The 18,544-nt window shown below is 40.1% G+C and overlaps 1 protein-coding gene across 4 annotated transcripts; it reads left to right on the forward strand.

Annotated features, from left to right (window-relative positions):
- Positions 1 to 385: 385 nt before the first annotated feature.
- Positions 386 to 18,284, forward strand: MON1B (MON1 homolog B, secretory trafficking associated). 4 transcript variants are annotated; one of them, XM_081318481.1, is made up of 6 exons: positions 386 to 433; positions 6,020 to 6,124; positions 7,608 to 8,066; positions 13,763 to 14,561; positions 16,256 to 16,403; positions 18,056 to 18,284. In XM_081318481.1, exons 2-6 carry the CDS (start codon positions 6,040 to 6,042, stop codon positions 18,275 to 18,277), a joined length of 1,713 nt encoding a protein of 570 aa, XP_081174607.1. In that variant the 5' UTR covers positions 386 to 433; positions 6,020 to 6,039; the 3' UTR covers positions 18,278 to 18,284. The 4 variants fall into 4 exon arrangements, with proteins under 4 accessions (XP_081174607.1, XP_081174608.1, XP_081174609.1 ...); XM_081318482.1 differs by lacking the exon at positions 386 to 433 and adding an exon at positions 526 to 734; XM_081318483.1 differs by lacking the exons at positions 386 to 433; positions 6,020 to 6,124 and adding an exon at positions 12,255 to 12,364 and having other exon boundaries at positions 7,964 to 8,066.
- The last annotated feature ends 260 nt before the right edge of the window (positions 18,285 to 18,544 follow it).

Genomic DNA, 18,544 nt, shown 5'->3' on the forward strand with positions numbered 1-18,544 from the left:
GACCATCGCAACTGGCTGAAGTTCTGACGTGATCCGGCCCCTCTCCTCTCACCCAGCATATTATGATTCAATGACTGATTCGGTCTTAAGGCAGGATTGCCCCGCCTCTCCTTTCATCTTCCCATTTTGATTAGCCAGTTTCCCTGTCGCTCTCTCTCCGGCTTCTCACTGTTTCCCTCCGCCCCCCCCCCCTTTTTCATTGACGCGCTTTGTCAAGCGAGGATTCCATTGGTCTGCTCCGTTACGCTCTGACTGTGCGGCCTACGATTCGCGTTTGGACTTCGGCAAGCCACGCCTCCTCCTCTCCATGCGTTATGTGATTAGTGGAGGTAGCCGTCAATGTCTCTGCTTTCCCCGCCTTCTGCCATTCCGAATCAGGAAGTGCTGGGGATCTGTTTCTGCGATGGGGAGGCGAGCAGATCCCGGGTCTATGGTGAGAAATAAAGCCGCTGGTTTTGGAACTGAGCTGGAGCGCGGGATCTCTTTTCGGCTCTCCCTTCTCTCGCAGGGTTAGTGGGTGGGGCTGCCGGCAGCGAGCCTGCGGGGTTTTCCTTCTTTCCGAATCGGATGGCCTCAGGTCTTGTCTTGGGTTGAACCGAAGGCTCCCGAGAAGGGTTCAGGCGTAAGGCTGACCTTGCAGGACCAGTTCTAACAGCGCATCTGGTTCAGCATCCTGTTTTCCGAAACATCCGGCCAGATGTGCCGGGAAAGATCCCAAGGAAGTTGGGGAAAAGGTATTGATTGGCCTGCTCTTCGTGTCCTCAAGGGTGCTGCTTGGAGCTTCTGGTTTCACCGTGAAACTAATCGCTGCTCATAGAGCTAATCTTTGTCGGCCTCCAAAGTTAAGCTAATAGATTTCTGCGTTTGTTGAATTTCTAAGGATTCACACTCTTTAAGGAGTGTGGCAAAGCCCCCATGGCGCCGGAGAATTGCAGCGGTTTAGCCCAAAAGCACAGCAAACGTGCCAATGGTATGATAGGAAATCGTTTTCATGGAAACACAAAGGGCTACATACATCTGACTCCTTCGAATGAAAAATCTTTTAGAAGCAGCAACACCTATAGAATTATCCATTAGTTGTACACAATCTTAAGAAAACGAAACAAGCTCCAGTTTAGCAATCTTGACCCTTTCTGCCAATTTGTTTCCTTGGATCACTCACTTATAGTAGAGGAGGACACTTAGTGGGGGATAAAGGGGTTTGCAAGTCTTTTTGTGAAAGGGAAACTTGTGGGACTGAGTTATTCTGAAATTGTTGAACCTGCCAACCTGGGGTTGCATTCTGAAAATGTAAGTGCTGTCCTTTCTGAACTACTTAAATGGCTTGACGTCTGTCTAATACTGGATGGTGATGTCCTTGCAAATAGATGTAGGCTTGTGTACAGAGATAAAGAGAGGTTCTGACTTGGCCATAGATACATGTAATATCTTCCAACTCTCTCAGGTAGTGTTGGTAGGAATTGCTTGAGAAATTAGTGAAAAGTTTACGTCTCCATTCCTTTGATCTGAAACACCTAGCATCTTCTACTTGAAATTAATAAATGGTTACCACCTTCTTTTCAGGCTGCTTGGCTTACAAAGGTGTCTGTTAAAGAGATTGTCCAATTCCTGAATTATCCTGGGGTGAACTCAGATTTATTTGTTTGTTTGTTTGAGACAAGCTGATTTGGTAAGCAATCCTATAGGAGATTGTTTTTTTATTTGGCTGTCAGTAACCTCATTGCATCTGATACTATAGCGTGTTTGTGAAAGAGATTCTTACTTTCTGGAAAATACTGCCTTCATGTTAATGCTTCAGATGGGCGGATGCTACTTGAAATATGTAAATACTCTTCTCATATTTGTTTAACTATGTAGTACAGTAATGCTTTATTCCATACTGCTGTACTTGTGTCATCAGTATGATAACTGAACTTTAAACAATATTAACCAGCACTGCATAACTAGTTCTAACCAGCCTTTGAGGGTGAAGATAGCAGTATACTGTATGGAATTTGAGAGCAAGGCTGTTTTCCATTTTTCCGGAAGTCTCAAAGATGCCAGCTTTGGGACAGGGATGGTGTTATGGCATCATTTGGGTAGAGTTTTTTTCTAGGATTGGTAGCATGACACCATGTCTCCTATGGAACCCAACTCTCATCATTAAACATGATTTAATTTGTTTATTATTATTTTAGTTTAGTGTTTCAGGGTTCTTGCATGAGATCCTTCAAAAATTTGGAGAATTTTTGCTGATTTTATTGATTTTAATTTGTATATGTATGGGTTTACCGTGTTTCTGGCAACGGTTAACTATATTAACTTAAGGATAATGCCTCCTTAAGTAACACCAGCTGCCTGCAATTAGTGCAGGTTCGCATCCCACCAGACTCAAGGTTGACTCAGCCTTCCATCCTTCCGAGGTAGGTAAAATGAGGACCCAGATTGTTGGGGGCAATAAGCTGACTTTGTAATAATGCCGCTTGGGGGGGGGGGGCGAAAGCCCTAAATAAGCAGGCATATACATAGAATGAAGGCTATTGCTAAGCACATTGGTTTGTGCTTAAAATTGTAAACCGCCCTGAGTCTTCGGAGAAGGGCGGGATATAAATGGGATTAAAAAAAAATGTCTGATGGAAATTGCTATTCATGATTAATTGCCGTGTGCCCCCCCAAAAAAGTAAAAATAAAATAAATCTGGAAGACTGAGAGAGTTGAACATAATTCCTTGAAGGAGACCTAGAATGTTTTGAATGCAGCAATTTTAAATCCTCTATTTAGGTATTGTGTTGGCTTCACTATTTGTGATGGCATACAGATTGTCTACAAGCTAGAAATTCAGGCAGTAGCTTTGCAAATCAGTTAACAAAAGTTATTGACATGTTTTTTACCAATTGCCCATGTTTAGCTGTGGTAGTGGCTTAATGATCTAGGAAGCAAAAAGGTACATTTTTTCTTCTCCATCTCTGTTTCCAGTTAGTAAAAAAAATTCTTGCACTATAATTTGAAGATATTTCTTCTTTACAAGCCTGATGTAAATTTGAGAATGATACTTTCAGAAGAGGAACTTCTCAGTTTAACAGCAGCTGAAATGGCAGATTGTTCACAATAGGAAACCAAATGCTATACTGTACTGATTTAGTGGGTAATCTTGTTTCTTGTCTAAATCTTCAATTGTATGTTTTACTTAGTTTTTTGGGGGGGAAACCTCAGGTTTCGGATAAGAGATGGAGACATGTGCTTCTTCTTTCTTTTGAAATTGATATTTAGGGGCATGATGTCCCCAGCTGAGAAGCTAAGTTGGGTCTCCAGACTAATAATTTTCAACGTACTTGACCTTTGTGCACTTATTTAGTACCTTTAATGCCATCCACGTTATTGGCCACCATCATGTCTTGTGATATGCACTCTACAGTTTATGTGCTTTGTAAGAAGCTTTGTCTGTAAATCTCTTTTTGAGCCAGCTTTGCTGAATGGCCCCTGGTCTTAGTCTTTTGAGACAAAGAGTTTTTTAGCTACATAGGCTAGGTTCACATGCTGTACTAAGTCATAATGTGGTTTGCTTGGTTTTGGCTTATGCTATGTTCATCCATAGCTATGGTTTACAGGTAAGGTTTTTTTGTCTTTCTGTTATGTGAGAATCGATTCCAGTGTAGTTTATTCACTATGATTTTTAACTCATGGTTAACAAAATATCTTAATTCCATGTGTGTTAAATCTGATTTCAGTCTATATCTATACTTGTCTTTGTTTCTCAACCGGGACTTGGGAGGCCGGTGTGTGGTGTAGTTGGTTCACATGGTGTGGTAGGATGGAGGGTTTGTTGTCACTGTGTGTTGGAGGGAGAGAGCAGGGGGGGGGAGGCTCAGCTAATCTCAATGTACACATGTTGTACTTTGACAATAAAGGTTTATTTTTATAGTATATGGGACATTTTGATTAGAAAAACAAAAATTCTTCATAGCTGGCAGGTTCGTTTTTAGTTGTTCTTTACATGATAACTTGCACTTACTAAAATGTCTTCTATAACAATTTAAAATAAAAAAGATATATCCATGTTGGTATCTGCTTATTTCCAGGTTATTTCTGTTCTCTTTAGACCAAAATAGAACAGCAAAAAATGTAGAAATGTCTTCAGATCTTTCTCCTAAGTATGAGTACAGCCAATTTTTGTTCATTATTCATTTGACATTGGATGACAAACCAGCCAAGTACATTATAGTCCAACATATTGTGTAAACCTAGTCAGTGAAATTAGTTTATAGTTTATGCACTCCTAATCAGATTAGGAGGGACGCGGTGGCTCAGTAGGTTAGGACGCTGAGCTTGTCGATCAGAAGGTCGCCAGTTTGGCGGGTCGAATCCCGAGTGCCGCGTAACAGAGTTGAGCGCCTGTTACTCGTCCCAGCTTCTGCCAACCTAGCAGTTCGAAAGCACGTAAAAATGCAAGTAGAAAAATAGGGACCACTACGGTGGGAAGGTAACAGCGTTCCGTGCGCCTTTGGCGTCTAGTCATGCCGGCCACATGACCACGGAGACGTCCTCGGACAAGCACTGGCTCTTCAGCTTTGAAACGGAGATGAGCACCGGCCCCTAGAGTCGGACCCGACTAGCACGCATGTGCGGGGGAACCTTTACCTTTACCTTTAATAAGATTAATTGAGGACACTAATAATAAATACCTTGTGTGAACACAGTCTATCCAGTAGAGGGCCAAAAGAGAGAGAACATATTTGTCCCCAAAGAAAATCTGGACATATGTACATGTAAAAATTGAGTGAATTTATACGCTTGGATGAAAACTTAGAATTAGATGTATCTCCACCTGTAAAATTGTTTTTACAGAAAAATGGGTATTTAAGATTTCATCTCTCTAAGATTACAAAATGTATTTGTATAAGGTAAAGGTAAAGGTTCCCCCGCACATATGTGCTAGTCGTTTCCGACTCTAGGGGCCGGTGCTAATCTCCGTTTCAAAGCCGAAGAGCCAGCGCTTGTCCGAGGACATCTCCGTGGTCATGTGGCCGGCATGACTAGACGCCAAAGGCGCATGGAACGCTGTTACCTTCCCACCGTAGTGGTCCCTATTTTTCTACTTGCATTTTTACGTGCTTTCGAACTGCTAGGTTGGCAGAAGCTGGGACGAGTAACAGGCGCTCACTCTGTTACGTGGCACTTGGGATTCGACCCGCCAAACTGCCGACCTTCTGATCGACAAGCTCAGCGTCCTAACCCACTGAGCCACCACGTCCCATATCGACCCTCAAATAATGTATTTGCTATTTGCTTCTATACTGGCTTTGTTTTTTATTTGTTTTGGACTTTATTACACATTGTTTATATCTCAGTGCTTATTGATGTCATGTTTTTTTTCCTTATTTGAAATAATTATGTAAATAACATGCCATTAATATGGGGAAAGCTAACCTGTGAATGCCTTTGTGTCTAGCCCCTTCAGCCCCCTGTCCTTGTACAAATTATTAATGGCCAATTTCAAGGCCTTTGCTTCTTTTTAAGGGTGCTTTATCTCTAAACCAGGATTCCAGCAAATAGCTTTTCAGGCTGAGGACTGTCTTCTGTAAAGAAAGTTTAGAGTTAGGTTGAATTTTATCAATTATAGCCATGACAGAAACAAAGAAGATTGCTAAGGAGATGCAGCCTCCCCCAGGAATGCAGCTCCAGAAACTTGCTTGTAGTGATTAGTGGCCACATGGCATTTCCTGCTGTCTCTTTGAGACAACCCCTGCTTGGGCATGTGATTGAGATTATAGCTGGGACAACAGGCACATATCACAGATTGAGTTTTGCAAAAAGCCTGGAAGTGGCTGTGCCCTTTCCCTCAATCTGGGTTGGTTCATTCCGACTTGAAGAGTTGCACACTGTTTCTTATTAAGTTGGAGGGCACAGGACGCTTGGGAGGTGGTACTTGTTGCTCTGTTCCTAATTTGAGAAATGGGTTGGGCCTGGTAAGGAGGCACCAGAGCACCTGCATCCTGTTTGCTACTCAGAATTTCCTCATGTTTGCCTTTTGTCTTTGCAGTTGTTATTTGAGATGTAGAGATGGAGAACAAAGAACCTGGCTTACCTTGTGAAGAGGAAATGGAGTTCCCTGGGCAGAAATGTGGGCTGGATCCTACAGACAGAAGTGAGTACTTTGAGCTATCTGGTTTGGAGCTACAGAGCGGGGCAGAAAGTGTAGTGCTCAAATACACCCCCTTTGAGGACCACCAGGCTCTCTGCTTGTCTCACTTAGATTCATTTCGCTAAAAAAATAAATAGGAAACCACTTGCTGAAAGCTACGTCAGCTTCTCACAACATTTATTTACAGTAACTGCCTTTTAAGTCTCTACGGTTTAATGGAGAGCATCTTGTCTGAAGTAGATTAATTCCTGGGAAGTGAATAATTTCTGGCAAGCATTTTGTGTACAGGCAGATTTTCCGGGGCAACTATTTTGTCGGTGCACCCACTACATACGATTATACCCTCCCTGGCCTAACCTTGATACGGTGTGTTTCTTCTATTCCAAACCTTCTGATTGGCTATCATGAGCTTTTCACTCCGACGCTGGATTCTTTTCACTTTATAGTCACTATTTGGATCCAGCTGGCTAGTTTGATGTGATCATTGCTTGAACTGAGTTTGGTTCAACCAATGTATTTGGTACTGTTCCAAGGGCTGTAAGCGGAAAGTGATACATCCTTGCTCCAAAAATGTGCAGTTTAAACTTCCGCACAACAAAGGGAAAAGCAAAAATAAGAATTGTATGTGAATCCACACATTTGCAGATATGTTACCTTTTATTTTCAAAAGCACTAGGACTAATGGGGGAAAAAAGTGGGCTTGGAAGAACAATTCAGAAAAAAAATAGCAAGCACTGTATTCACATGATATGTTAAGTATGGTTTATTGACCAAGCCACAATGGACTTTTCACACAAAATAATCCATAAAATATTTTAAATTATTATAGTACTTAAGTTCACACACCTTACTAAAGTATAATGTGGGGGGAAGAACTGGGCTTTTGGCTTAGTATGTTGTACGAAGCCAGCCATATCTTAGTGGTATGTATTAATGTAGCATTTATAAGAAATTCAACAACTTGTGGCTAAAACAAATATTGATTTAGCATGATATATGAACCCTGCATTCATTTAACACACAAATGGAAACAAAACAGGCGTTGGCGCCTACTTATCCTAACCATGTTTGCCAAAAACTGATAGTATAATTTTCTACCATTTTCAGGAGAGAACTACATAAAAATTATACTGTAAGCAAAAAAGCACACTCCCCAAACATTTTCTCTTATATACGGGTTAGCCCTAGCCACTTGCAGCAATTAAATCCCACCCACTGTTAAGTATCCCGTTTTCTGGGAATTAATTCAGTCATTATGAAAAAATAAGAGACTTGACCATTTGATTTATGACAGTGGGAGAGATACATATGTTGTGGGGAGCTTACTGAATTTGTTGTGAAGACTTTATTCATTGATATAGTTTTATAATCTGCCCAATAAATTGGAATCTCCAGTTATTGACTCAGCTTATGGAATGCGGTTGGGAGGGGACAAAGATTACTTCTGGATTTTTTTTTCCTGTGATTTCTCAATATGCTTTTCCAGATGGGGATGAGTCCTGTCCTGTCTCAGAAAAGCAGGAAGAAGTTCCTGATGCCCCAAATAATGGACCCATGAGTATGGTAATTGACAAAGTGAATGGGCAGGAGATGCTGAGAGAAGCCCCAGAGGAACTGAGTGACAAAGATGTGTCTGATTCAACCTCAACTGACAACACTTGGGAAGATTCGAATGAGTTTCACCGACAAATGGTGATAGGAGATGGACCATCAGGAGAACAGGAGGCAGTGACACAGTCACGCCTGGCTACATACCGAGATGAAGATGTGACTGCAGAGAGTTGGCGGGCACACAGGAAACATGTCTTCATTTTAAGTGAGGCTGGGAAACCCATTTATTCACGTTATGGCAATGAAGAAGCCCTTAGTTCCACCATGGGTGTCATGATGGCACTGGTGTCATTCATCCAAAGTGGGGATAACTCTATTCGCTCCATTTATTCTGGTATGGAAAATTTTTTAAAAGGACTAATGCTCTTAATAAATTTATTAGGAAGTTGTATATGCCTATGATTTATCTAAAATAAGAAAAGCTTGGGATTGCAGTGCTTAAAATTCATTAAGGGCCACACACATAATGTAAGCACTGGATTATGGATCAGTTGGCATGTTTGTACCCATTTTGATAAGTATTGTTTATTAAAATGTCTGAGACCCTTTGCAAGTAGGCTGGTCTAACCATTTCCCCCAAAACAGTTGTATTTCCCTTGCTACTTAATATCTTGAGATTGTCATTATACTATGGTATATGTATCCTGTATTGTAGGTGGTGAAATGCATGCCAACTCATAATTTCTAAATTAAAAATCTTATTGTGCATAGAATATAATGGGTTGCTTGATGTAAAACTGAGTTTTGGTTGGGTTTCTAGTATACTGGCCAAAATCTGTTCAAACCTGGCCAGTCTTTAAATGTTAGCAGAATAATGTGGGTATAGTTACAGCTGGTAATCTGGTTGATATTTTTCCTGTCTTACTAAAAATGTTGTTTAAAAAGCCTCCATTGATGAAATTTAAAAACTCGTAAGTAAATCTTAAAGGGCATGAATCAACAATTGAAATGAAAGGGAAAGGAAGAAATACTTATGATGTGTGTTTGGGAAATTATAAAGGGGAAGGTGGACATAGATCTGAACGAAGGTGATCTAATTTTGTAGAGCAGAGGTGATGAATTCATGTACAGAATTGAAAGTGTAGAGTTAAATTATGAATAAAAGGGACAACAGTGTATTGGCTAATATAAGTTGGGTCAACCACAAATGAGTTTTTAGGAAAAATACTGCAACATTCTGAATAAATGTGAGGCAGGAAAAATTATTTTTAAGTGACAGGCAAGTAGATGGGAAGATAAAAGACCATAGAAAAAGTCCCTGGGCCATTTGAAGACTCAGGAATAAATGAGAATGGTGATTGCTTGGAAAAAGGCATTTGTTTAGAAAATGTGGTTTAAATAGGTTTGTGTGAATAAATGCCAAAGAAAGGAATGTAAGTCTAAAAGCATGACATTTGATAGTTTATGCTGAAAAGTTGAACGAACGAGGATCATATTGCAAAACAAATCTATAAAGGAAGAGTGAAGGGGCCAGGAGGAAGACCAAGGAAACCTCAGTTTTGGTACACTGATGAACTTCTCAAAAAGTCAAGGAAGAGAAATTCAAGGAACAAAAGGCAAAGTATGAATTGATATACAGGTAGTCCTGGCTTAACAACCCTCATTGGGACCAGCATTTCTGACACTAAGCAAAGTAGTCATTAGGTGAAGCATCACGTGACTACACCACTTAGTGATGGCAGTTCTAATATTGCCAGTTGGACTCATTAGGCCAAGACTGTGCTGTTGTTTTTTTTTTTTTTTTTTTTTTATTGAAAAGTTTTAAAAATACAGTTTTCCTTTAAAAAACCCCCTTCCCCCTCCCTACCTCCCCTCCCTACCTCCCCCCTTCCCCCCCCTCCCCCCCTCCCTCCTCCCCCCCCACCTCCCCCTAACCCCCCTCCCCCCCCCGGACTTCCCAGAGCTAAATACAAGGTATATATATATAAAAAGGCAATCATAAACAACCATATACTAACAACTATAAATTCTAAAATCCATCACTCTCTAACTTATATAGGATCAAACAAAACTTAGCATTATTAAATATATATAGAAGACAAAATAAAAAAAGAAAAAAGAAAACGAAAGAAGACTTATTCAAATGCTAGATAAAACTTCTTGACCCTATACTTATTCTGGATAAACTCAATCCATTTTCTCCATTCCATAATATAATGTTCTTGCGAGTAATCTTTCAAATAGGCCGAAATCTTCGCCATCTCTGCCAAGTCGGAAACCTTTAAAATCCACTCTTGTATAGTCGGCAGTTCCTCTTTCTTCCAATATTGACCTATCAAAAGTCTTGCTGCCGTAACTAAATTCAGCATCAACTTAGAGTCCACAACTGTAGCGTCAACAATTATTCCCAACAAAAAAAATTGCGGACAAAACTTTATCCTCCGTTTAAAAATCTTCTGCATATTCCACCAGACTTTTATCCAAAAAGCCTTGACCTTTTTACATGTCCACCATATATGAAAATATGTTGCCTCTTCATCACCACACCTCCAACATTTAGGCTGATAATTCGGATACATACTTGCAAGCTTTTTAGGATCTAGATGCCATCTATAAAACATTTTGTAAAAGTTCTCTCTTAAACTTTGAGCTTGAGTGAATTTTACATTCCTCACCCAGATCTTTTCCCACGTGTCCATTGTAATAACTTCCTGAATGTTTTGGGCCCATTTTATCATACAATCCTTAACAAGCTCTGTTTCTGAATCGATCTCTATCAATGCAAGATATATCCGTTTAATATGTGCTGGTCCTTGATTTCTAATTTGCTTTATCAAATTTTCATCAGTCGTTGCAAATCCATTTTTTTGGTCTTCTTTCCACCTGGCCTGTAACTGAATATATTGAAACCAAGTCTGAACAACCTTCTCTTCTCGCAAGAAACTATATGATTTCAAGCACCAAATATTCCTTTCCAAACTTAAAATTTCCTTGTAAGTAGTCTCATCATGTTTGAAACCAGCATGTATATTTTCTATTGCGTGTTTTGGGATTGCCCACAATGGTATCTTGCTGCTTAACTTATGTCTATACTTCTTCCAAACTCTCAGCAATGCCTGTCTTAAAATATGCATCCTAAACACAGTATCTACCTTCTTATCATACAACAAATATGCATGCCAGCCAAACAACAGATCATGGCCCTCAAGATTTAATAACCTCGATTGTGTCAAATTAATCCAATCACTTATTCCTACTAGTGCAGCAGCTTCATAATATAATTTAAAATTAGGCATTTTAAGGCCACCTCTCTCACGAGTATCCTGCATAATCTTAAGTTTAACTCGTGGCTTTTTCCCTGCCCACACAAATTTATTGATACCACGCTGCCATTCCTCCAAGTTAGAGTCTTTCTTAAAAGACTGTGCTGTTGTTAAGCGAGGACCTCACGCTTTTCCTGCTCTGTGTTAACCATCTCCACTTGAACTTTCCCCTCCTGCCTCGCTATCTCCCCCTTCAAGTTCACCTTTTTTGGCTGCCTTGTGCTTTGCTGCCCCTGCACTCCTCTGTCCCTGTTTCCCCAGCTGACTTTCACCAGAGCTGTGATGGCGCAGTGGTTAGGATGCAGTATTCTCCCCACTGCCAACAGTTCGATTCTCAACGGCTCAAGGTTGACTCAGCCTTCCATCCTTCTGAGGTCGGTAAAATGAGGACCCAGATTGTTGGGGGCAATGTGCTGACTCTGTAAACCGCTTAGAGAGGGCCATAAAGCACTGTGAAGGGGTATATAAGTCTAAGTGCTACTGCTATTCTTCCTCCCACTGCTAAAGAGGTGTGGCCAACCTGGGCCTGCATGAAACAGCTGCTGGCTATATCCAGCCTTCCTGAATATATAATATGGAAAACAGAATGTACTCCTTTTTGCTACAGGTTTTTTAAGTAAACTTTTTAAAAATCCGCATGCCAGAAGAACCTGCAATATGTTACTGTATTTTCTCCATTGCTAATTACAAGTAATCCTCGACTTACAACCTTTCATTTAGTGACCAAAGTTACAACAGGACTGAAAAAAGTGACTTATGACCATTTTTCACACTTAGGACTGTTGTAGCATTCCCATGCTCACATGATCCAAATTCGGATGCTTTTCCACTGGTTCATATTTGTGACAATTGCAGTGTCCCGAGGTCATGTGATCGCTTTTTGCGACCTTCTGTTAAAAAAGTCAACGGGGGAGCCCAATTCACTTGGTAACCATGTTACCAACTTAACGGCAGTGATTCGCTTAACTACTCTGGCAAGAAAGGTTGTAAAATTGGGCTAAGTTCAATTAACAGCTGTCTCACTTAGCAACAGAAATTTAGGGCTCAATTGTCATAAGTCGAGGACTACCTGTATTAAGACAAAATTATTATAAGATGTTCTAGGTGGGATGGGTAGTTGAACTCGGAGAATAGATACATAAGGGTATAGCTGGAAGAATAAAAGCATGCTTTCACTGTTTTAAAAAGAAATTGTTGTTCCAGCTTGTATTTGATTTTAGTTCTAAGTTTAATAGATAAAATTCTGGCTTTTGTCTTAGTAGAAACCACAGACTATGATGTAGTATTATGCTGAGCAAAGAGAAAGGTGATTTTATGAGCAGCTCTTTATCCAGGAAAGAAAAAAACCCAAACTCTAAAGTAGTTTACGGTGAGCACATCTTAATTCTGGAACTTTTGCCATGCTATTAATATTTTGATATGTGCAGCCGAGTGCCTGCTTGGTGCAAATGCATGCTTCCTTTTAAAGTTCCCAACCACATGTTCACGCTCCCAGCAGAAAGCTTAGAAGACTGCTGACGTCACCAAATTCTAATTAAGGGAAAAGGGACTGGATTCACGCACTGAACTAATATGTGATTTGGTGCCAGAATTCTCAGCCAACCTAGCTTGGGATTTATGGGCATTGACGTCTGGATGGATTTAATTTAAAACAGATTTATGTAAAGTTTTAGATAGGAAATTTCATATTTAAATATAAATATATTTATATTTATTTCAATACATTCATATTTAAAATTCTAAATACAATTTAAATTATATTTCACTATTCAGACTAAAATTCTCGTTTCTGATAAAAGTCATTTTTTGTTTTTTACTATAACCTGAAAATATAGTGCTTAGTGAAACATTTAGAAGATACATGATCCATGTCGCACATAGCCAATCTAGACAAATCTTGAAAAAGTTAGTACTATAGTATTTGGATGGGATTAAGCAACCATTTCCTGGGTATTCCAGGACTGTTGATAAAAGTTAGGCAGTCAAAAAAGAATGGAAATGGCAGTGACAAATATTGCCAAGTTGTTAAGCTTGATTCAAGATGCCAGATTTTCATATTAATTTTAAAAATGGGACAATAGTATCATAGTATCAAAGAAGCAATACTTGCAAAATCATTAGGAGCTGAACCAGTTTCAGTTCATTTCTAGAATAACCATCACCAGTTTTTAGTATTACTTGGTTGTACTGATAAAAGTGGAGTAATTAGAGGAATATGCCTCTTTTTCTTAACTGCATTAAACTATCTGACTTCAAACTATTGACCATAAATCAAAATAGGATATTAATATTATTTGTAAGACCTGTTCCTTCCAGCATCTTCAAAGCAGGAGCAGTTTTCACTGTTACTTCATTCAGTCCTTGAATTTCTTTGCCACACCGTCATTAAAATGTTCTTAGATATAATCTCATTTATGATTTGTTTCTAGTTTTACTCAGTAGAAGATACATTTCAGGACCAAAAACAGACTCCTCAAATCGTTATGATAACAAAAATGCATTCTGCTCACTTTTTATTTCGTGGTCTATTTTCCCAATTCCTGGCATTTATACTGAGATTCTTCTTCTTTGCCCAGATTTGCTCCATCAGCTCAAATCCTGTACAGTAAATCCTCGATTTAACTTTTTTTTTTTGAAAAGGCAAACAGGGATTCTAAGAAAGCTAATATTGCATTTGTTCAGTGTCCAAAATTGGTTCTTGTTATAATAATGCCACCCTTCATCTACTGAAGCAGTGACTGTTTTTTCCTCCCTTCTTTTACCATAGATGATCACAAACTGGTTTTTGTGCAGCAGGGCCCCCTGGTACTGGTTTCGGTTTCGCACACCCTACAGTCAGAGCAGCAACTACGCCAGGAGCTTTTGTACGTCTACGATCAGATCATCAGCATGCTTACTCAGGCCAGCATCACTCGCATCTTTGAACGGAAAAAGAACTATGACCTCCGGCGCTTGCTGACCGGTTCAGAGAAGATCCTTGACCGTTTGCTGAACCTGGTAGAATCAGATCCTTGTTTTCTCCTTGGAGCTGTACGCTGTCTACCCCTCCCCGCCTCCCTCCGGGATTCCCTGGGCACTTTGCTCCAAAAAGCCATCACCCCTAATCTGGTCTTCTCTATTTTGGTGGCGCAGAGTCAGTTGGTCACCACAGTGCAGGAGAAAACAGTCATTGAAGATTGCCGGTTAGAACCTACTGACCTACACCTGTTACTCAATCTCATTGGGGCAACTTCTGCCTTCCAAACTGGGGAAATTTGGACACCTATTTGTTTGCCACGTTTCAACCCTGACTGTTACTTTTATGCTTATATTTCTTATTTGGATTCAGAATGTACTGTCTGCCTCATCCTTCTCTCTACGGACAAGGACTCTTTCTATTCTGTCTCGGACTGCAAGAAACGCATTGAAGAAGGCATGAGTACTCAGAACTATCTGCAGGCACTCTCAAGTGGCTTAAAGAGCCCATCTTATAGTGTGGGGCTGGTGGGAGTGCCAGATCTTCGGCACTTTATATATAAACCTCTGGATATACCGGATAATTACCGACAACTTCCCCAATTTACCAGGTAATTGTCAGGACCCACTCCAATCCACGTCTTAGGAAAACAAAAACTCTTGGAGTCAGTTCTAGTCCAAAAGGAATTTTTACTAGGACATACTTGGTTGTGGAAATACAAGACAGGACTTAGTATTGTTTTACAAATTGAAACTTTATAAAGGGTTCCCGGTTCAACCCCACTTCCCTCAACCCCATTTGGTCAGCCCCCCATCATTTACTTCGTGTCATCCCTTTCGTGGGGAAAAAGGAACTTCGAATCTTTATGGTTATTGCCTTCTTCCTTTACAGAATTAAATGAAGACACAGGCCAGATGCCTTCTTCTCTAACCCTCCCTTTTGTTCCCCCAGTTCAAAAGATTTCCCTTGGTCTTTGAAATAACCTAAGGCAGGCTGAATCCACATGCGCTCCTCCTTCCTCGGGAGATGGCAGAATCCATGGGGGGGGATAATGTTTTAAACATACATTTATGAATGTGATATAAATGGATTCTGACAGTAATAAGTCTGGAGGGTTGAAATCGACTGTGATCAGGACCAAATATGTCCTGAAGCAAGGAGGTATCTATGATGTCATCTTAGGGGCCAGTTTCATCTGTCTTTTGATTCTTCTTCTAAATATTCACAAATGTCTTAATGTGTCATTCGGTTCACGTTTGGAGTAAAATCTGAAAATATGACTAGTGTTTTTAATGGCCTGCACCTGCCTAAGAAAGAATTCCTGAGATTTTTTTTGTTGTAAGTTTTCCTCATCTCAGGTTAATATTCCTCTTAATTGTGGAGATGTTTTGAAAATGTGCAGGTGAAGATGATGTTCTGATATTAAAAAAAAGCTGAATTTGACAGTGGGTTTTGTCATTCCTGGCTGTAAACATCTACTGCAGTTGGAATGTATGCTCAGTGGTAAAGCTACCTTAGATCTTTTTTTCTTTTAAAGTTTGCTGCCTTGAAGCTGTCCTTCTCGCTCCTTTTCTCTTCCCCTCTATAGCTGGCAGCCGGAAACTCTGGGAAATGCTAAGCTGCATTTATTCAATTTGTTTTAAATGGAGCAGTCATCTGACGTTTCTTTTCTCCAGGAAGCTATGTGTAGAAAGAGATTTTGTCTTGGGACTTCTGGGCTGCAAGAAGGGAATCAAAGGCTGAACATCATAAGATCTCAATTAGCTGACAAAATTTATAAACAACAATCTAAAAGTTGTTAAGTAAAGTTGACTCTGATGTATTTTAGTGCCTTAAAGGGATAATGTTGTTTTAGAAATCCTCTTTCTTCTCTTCATTTGCTTCAGGAAAAACTGCATGAATGGTATCCCTACCTTATTAGAATGGGCCATGTGATTTATTTTGAGAACTTGTTCTGCAGTTCCTTCTGTTAAGAGTCTTCCAAGGTCCAGGAAGCCTCTTCTGACCTATATACCGTAGTACAATATATTATAAAACAGTAGGGCACACCGCAAACTTAGCCTGTTTCAGAACCAGATTTGTAGTCGCTTCAGAAGATTCTGACAAGCTTCCAAAAGCTGACGACATTAAATGCAAACGATTAGCAGTAGGCTGAGCATTGCCACATCTAGCAATGGTCAGTTCTACATCTGTAGAGCAACAGCTCATGGTATACAAATTCTGGAGTCCATTCTGTGGAAGCCATTGTGAGGGTGAACTGAACGCTGCCTGTTTCCTCAATATCTTATTTCTCATCTACTACAGTCCAGAACTGGAAGGGCCATATTGCAGTGAGAATGAACGGCACCGACTCTTTGACCTCTACCACTACCTTCACAGTCGCATCCACAGTACCTCACGTCCTCTACGTCTCATCTACCATGTAGCTGAAAAGGAGACTTTATTGGCTTGGGTGAGGCCTGACAACTTTATTGACTAAGGAAGTAACTCTCTAGTAGACTTTCAGATGGATGGGCCAGACCTATATTAGATGAGGGCATTAGACAGTTCCTAAACCCATGTTTTCTTCATATGACTTATTACATAAGATCTTTAGAAAGGGCAAACATCTTTCAGGAGAGTATTTGGAGAGATGGCGCCTTCAGTCTTTCACCTGTTCCCTTATCATGAATCTTTATTTGGGGTTGGGTTTTTTTGGCCTTACTGATTCCCTATTATGAATCTTTATTTGAGGGTTTTTTGGCCATAAATGCTAATAAGCCACCAACCATAATACTTGATAGGTAGATAAAAATGCCAAATCTAGCCTAAACATCTGGCTGACTACACGGACCAATCATAATTGCTATCAATCTCTCCTTATTAGTTTTAATAATTGTAACATCAGACCGTTTTCTAAACCTGAAATAAGTAATTATTAGCTGCAGAAGGAGGAGAAGCGGAAGGGAAAGATTCTCAGATTGCTTTTTAAAAGTGCACTGTGGTAGGTTAAAGTAGTTTTCAACTTTGCCATTAGTGGTAAAGGAAAGGGAAGGTTCAGGAAGGAAAAATAACTATCAGCTAGCTCAGGGGTAGGCAACCTCGGCTCTTTTATGACTCGTGGACTTCAACTCCCAGAATTCTTCAGTCAGCTATGCTGACTGAGGAATTTTGGGAGTTGAAGTCCACGAGTCATAAAAGAGCCGAGGTTGCCTATCCCTGAGCTAGAGAGAACCATTACTTTCAGGAAGAATATGAAACTGCTTTAATTATTTCAAGGGAGAACCCTTCGGAGAAGATGTAAATATACTGGGTATTTTGAAGCAGTGACAGAAAAATTCTGTTTCCAATTTTTTTTTTAAAAAGGGAGAAATGTTAACCTGTTCAGTATTTTCTTATTTAAACATAAAATATATAACGCATAACTATAGTACATAAAATTATGTTACTTGCAATATTTACAAAATTGCAAAGCAATCCTATTCGTGGTTTGCCATGGCCTGCTTCCTGTAGCTGGGAGGGAAGGACTGGCCCTATGTGACCTAGCTGGCTTTGTGCTTAAGGCAGGACTAGACCCCAGTGTTGGTGCTTTAACCACCACATCAAGCTTACCTATACATGCAGTAGGGTGAAAGCTTTAAAATGATAAATTCCAATTTGTTAATTGACAGAATATTGAGGAATAGCACTATGTTTAGGCGTCTAGTGAAATTTGTATTTTAGCAGTGCTTGAATGCTTTCAAAAAGCTCTGCAGTACAACTAAGCGTTAGTATTTATTTTTTTTTAACATTGAACGTATTTTCCATCCTATACATCTCAGTGAAGCCCGTATCCTGTAAAACGAAAGCATTTCATGGAAATGCTGGAGCTCATTTGGTCATGTGAAATTTTAGGAACCATAATCATGGATACGTTTTATAATGAACTAAGGTTCCATCTGCTAATTGGGAAAGAACTGGGGTATTTTTAATGCTTTTGCTTATTTGCAAAAAGTTCTCTCTTTCCTCATTGGAATTTTTGGCTTCCCCTGCCTTCTCCAGTTAAGATTTTACGCTTGTTCTCCGGTGGTAGCTGTGCAGCCTGAATGGTCTGTCTTTTTTTTTTCTTCTTCCCCGTTCTCACAGGTTACAAGTAAATTTGAATTATACACCTGTTTCAATCCTTTGGTGACGAAAGCTGGTGCCATCAATGTCTTGACCAAACTGTTACGTTGGATAAAGAAGGAAGAAGACCGGCTCTTCATCCGTTACCCACCCAAGTATTCCACTACACCTAATCCTGGGAAAGGAAGCAGGGCTCCCCGAACAGATGGTACTGAAAACGGCTTCTTTGGAGGAGGTCACTAGACCAAGGACTTCCAGTTGCTCTCAGATGCATTCTGAATGTGTATCACCTTACGGATAGCCCTGGATGATGGACTGTTCTGCGAGCTGGGGGAGCTCCTCGTTTTGTTTGCTAAACCAGGACGGGGTGGTGGATAAGAGAAGGATCAGAGTTTACCAGGCTGAGCTGGGTCCCATTGTTGGAGATAAATCCAGAAAGCTTTAGCCCGATGTTTTTAAATATTTATTTCCACTTGTGGTCTTTATTTCTAGGGAGATACTAAGTCAGAT

This window comes from Vipera berus, assembly GCF_964194415.1.
Source record: "Vipera berus genome assembly, chromosome: 2".
Taxonomy (NCBI): Eukaryota; Metazoa; Chordata; class Lepidosauria; order Squamata; family Viperidae; genus Vipera; species Vipera berus.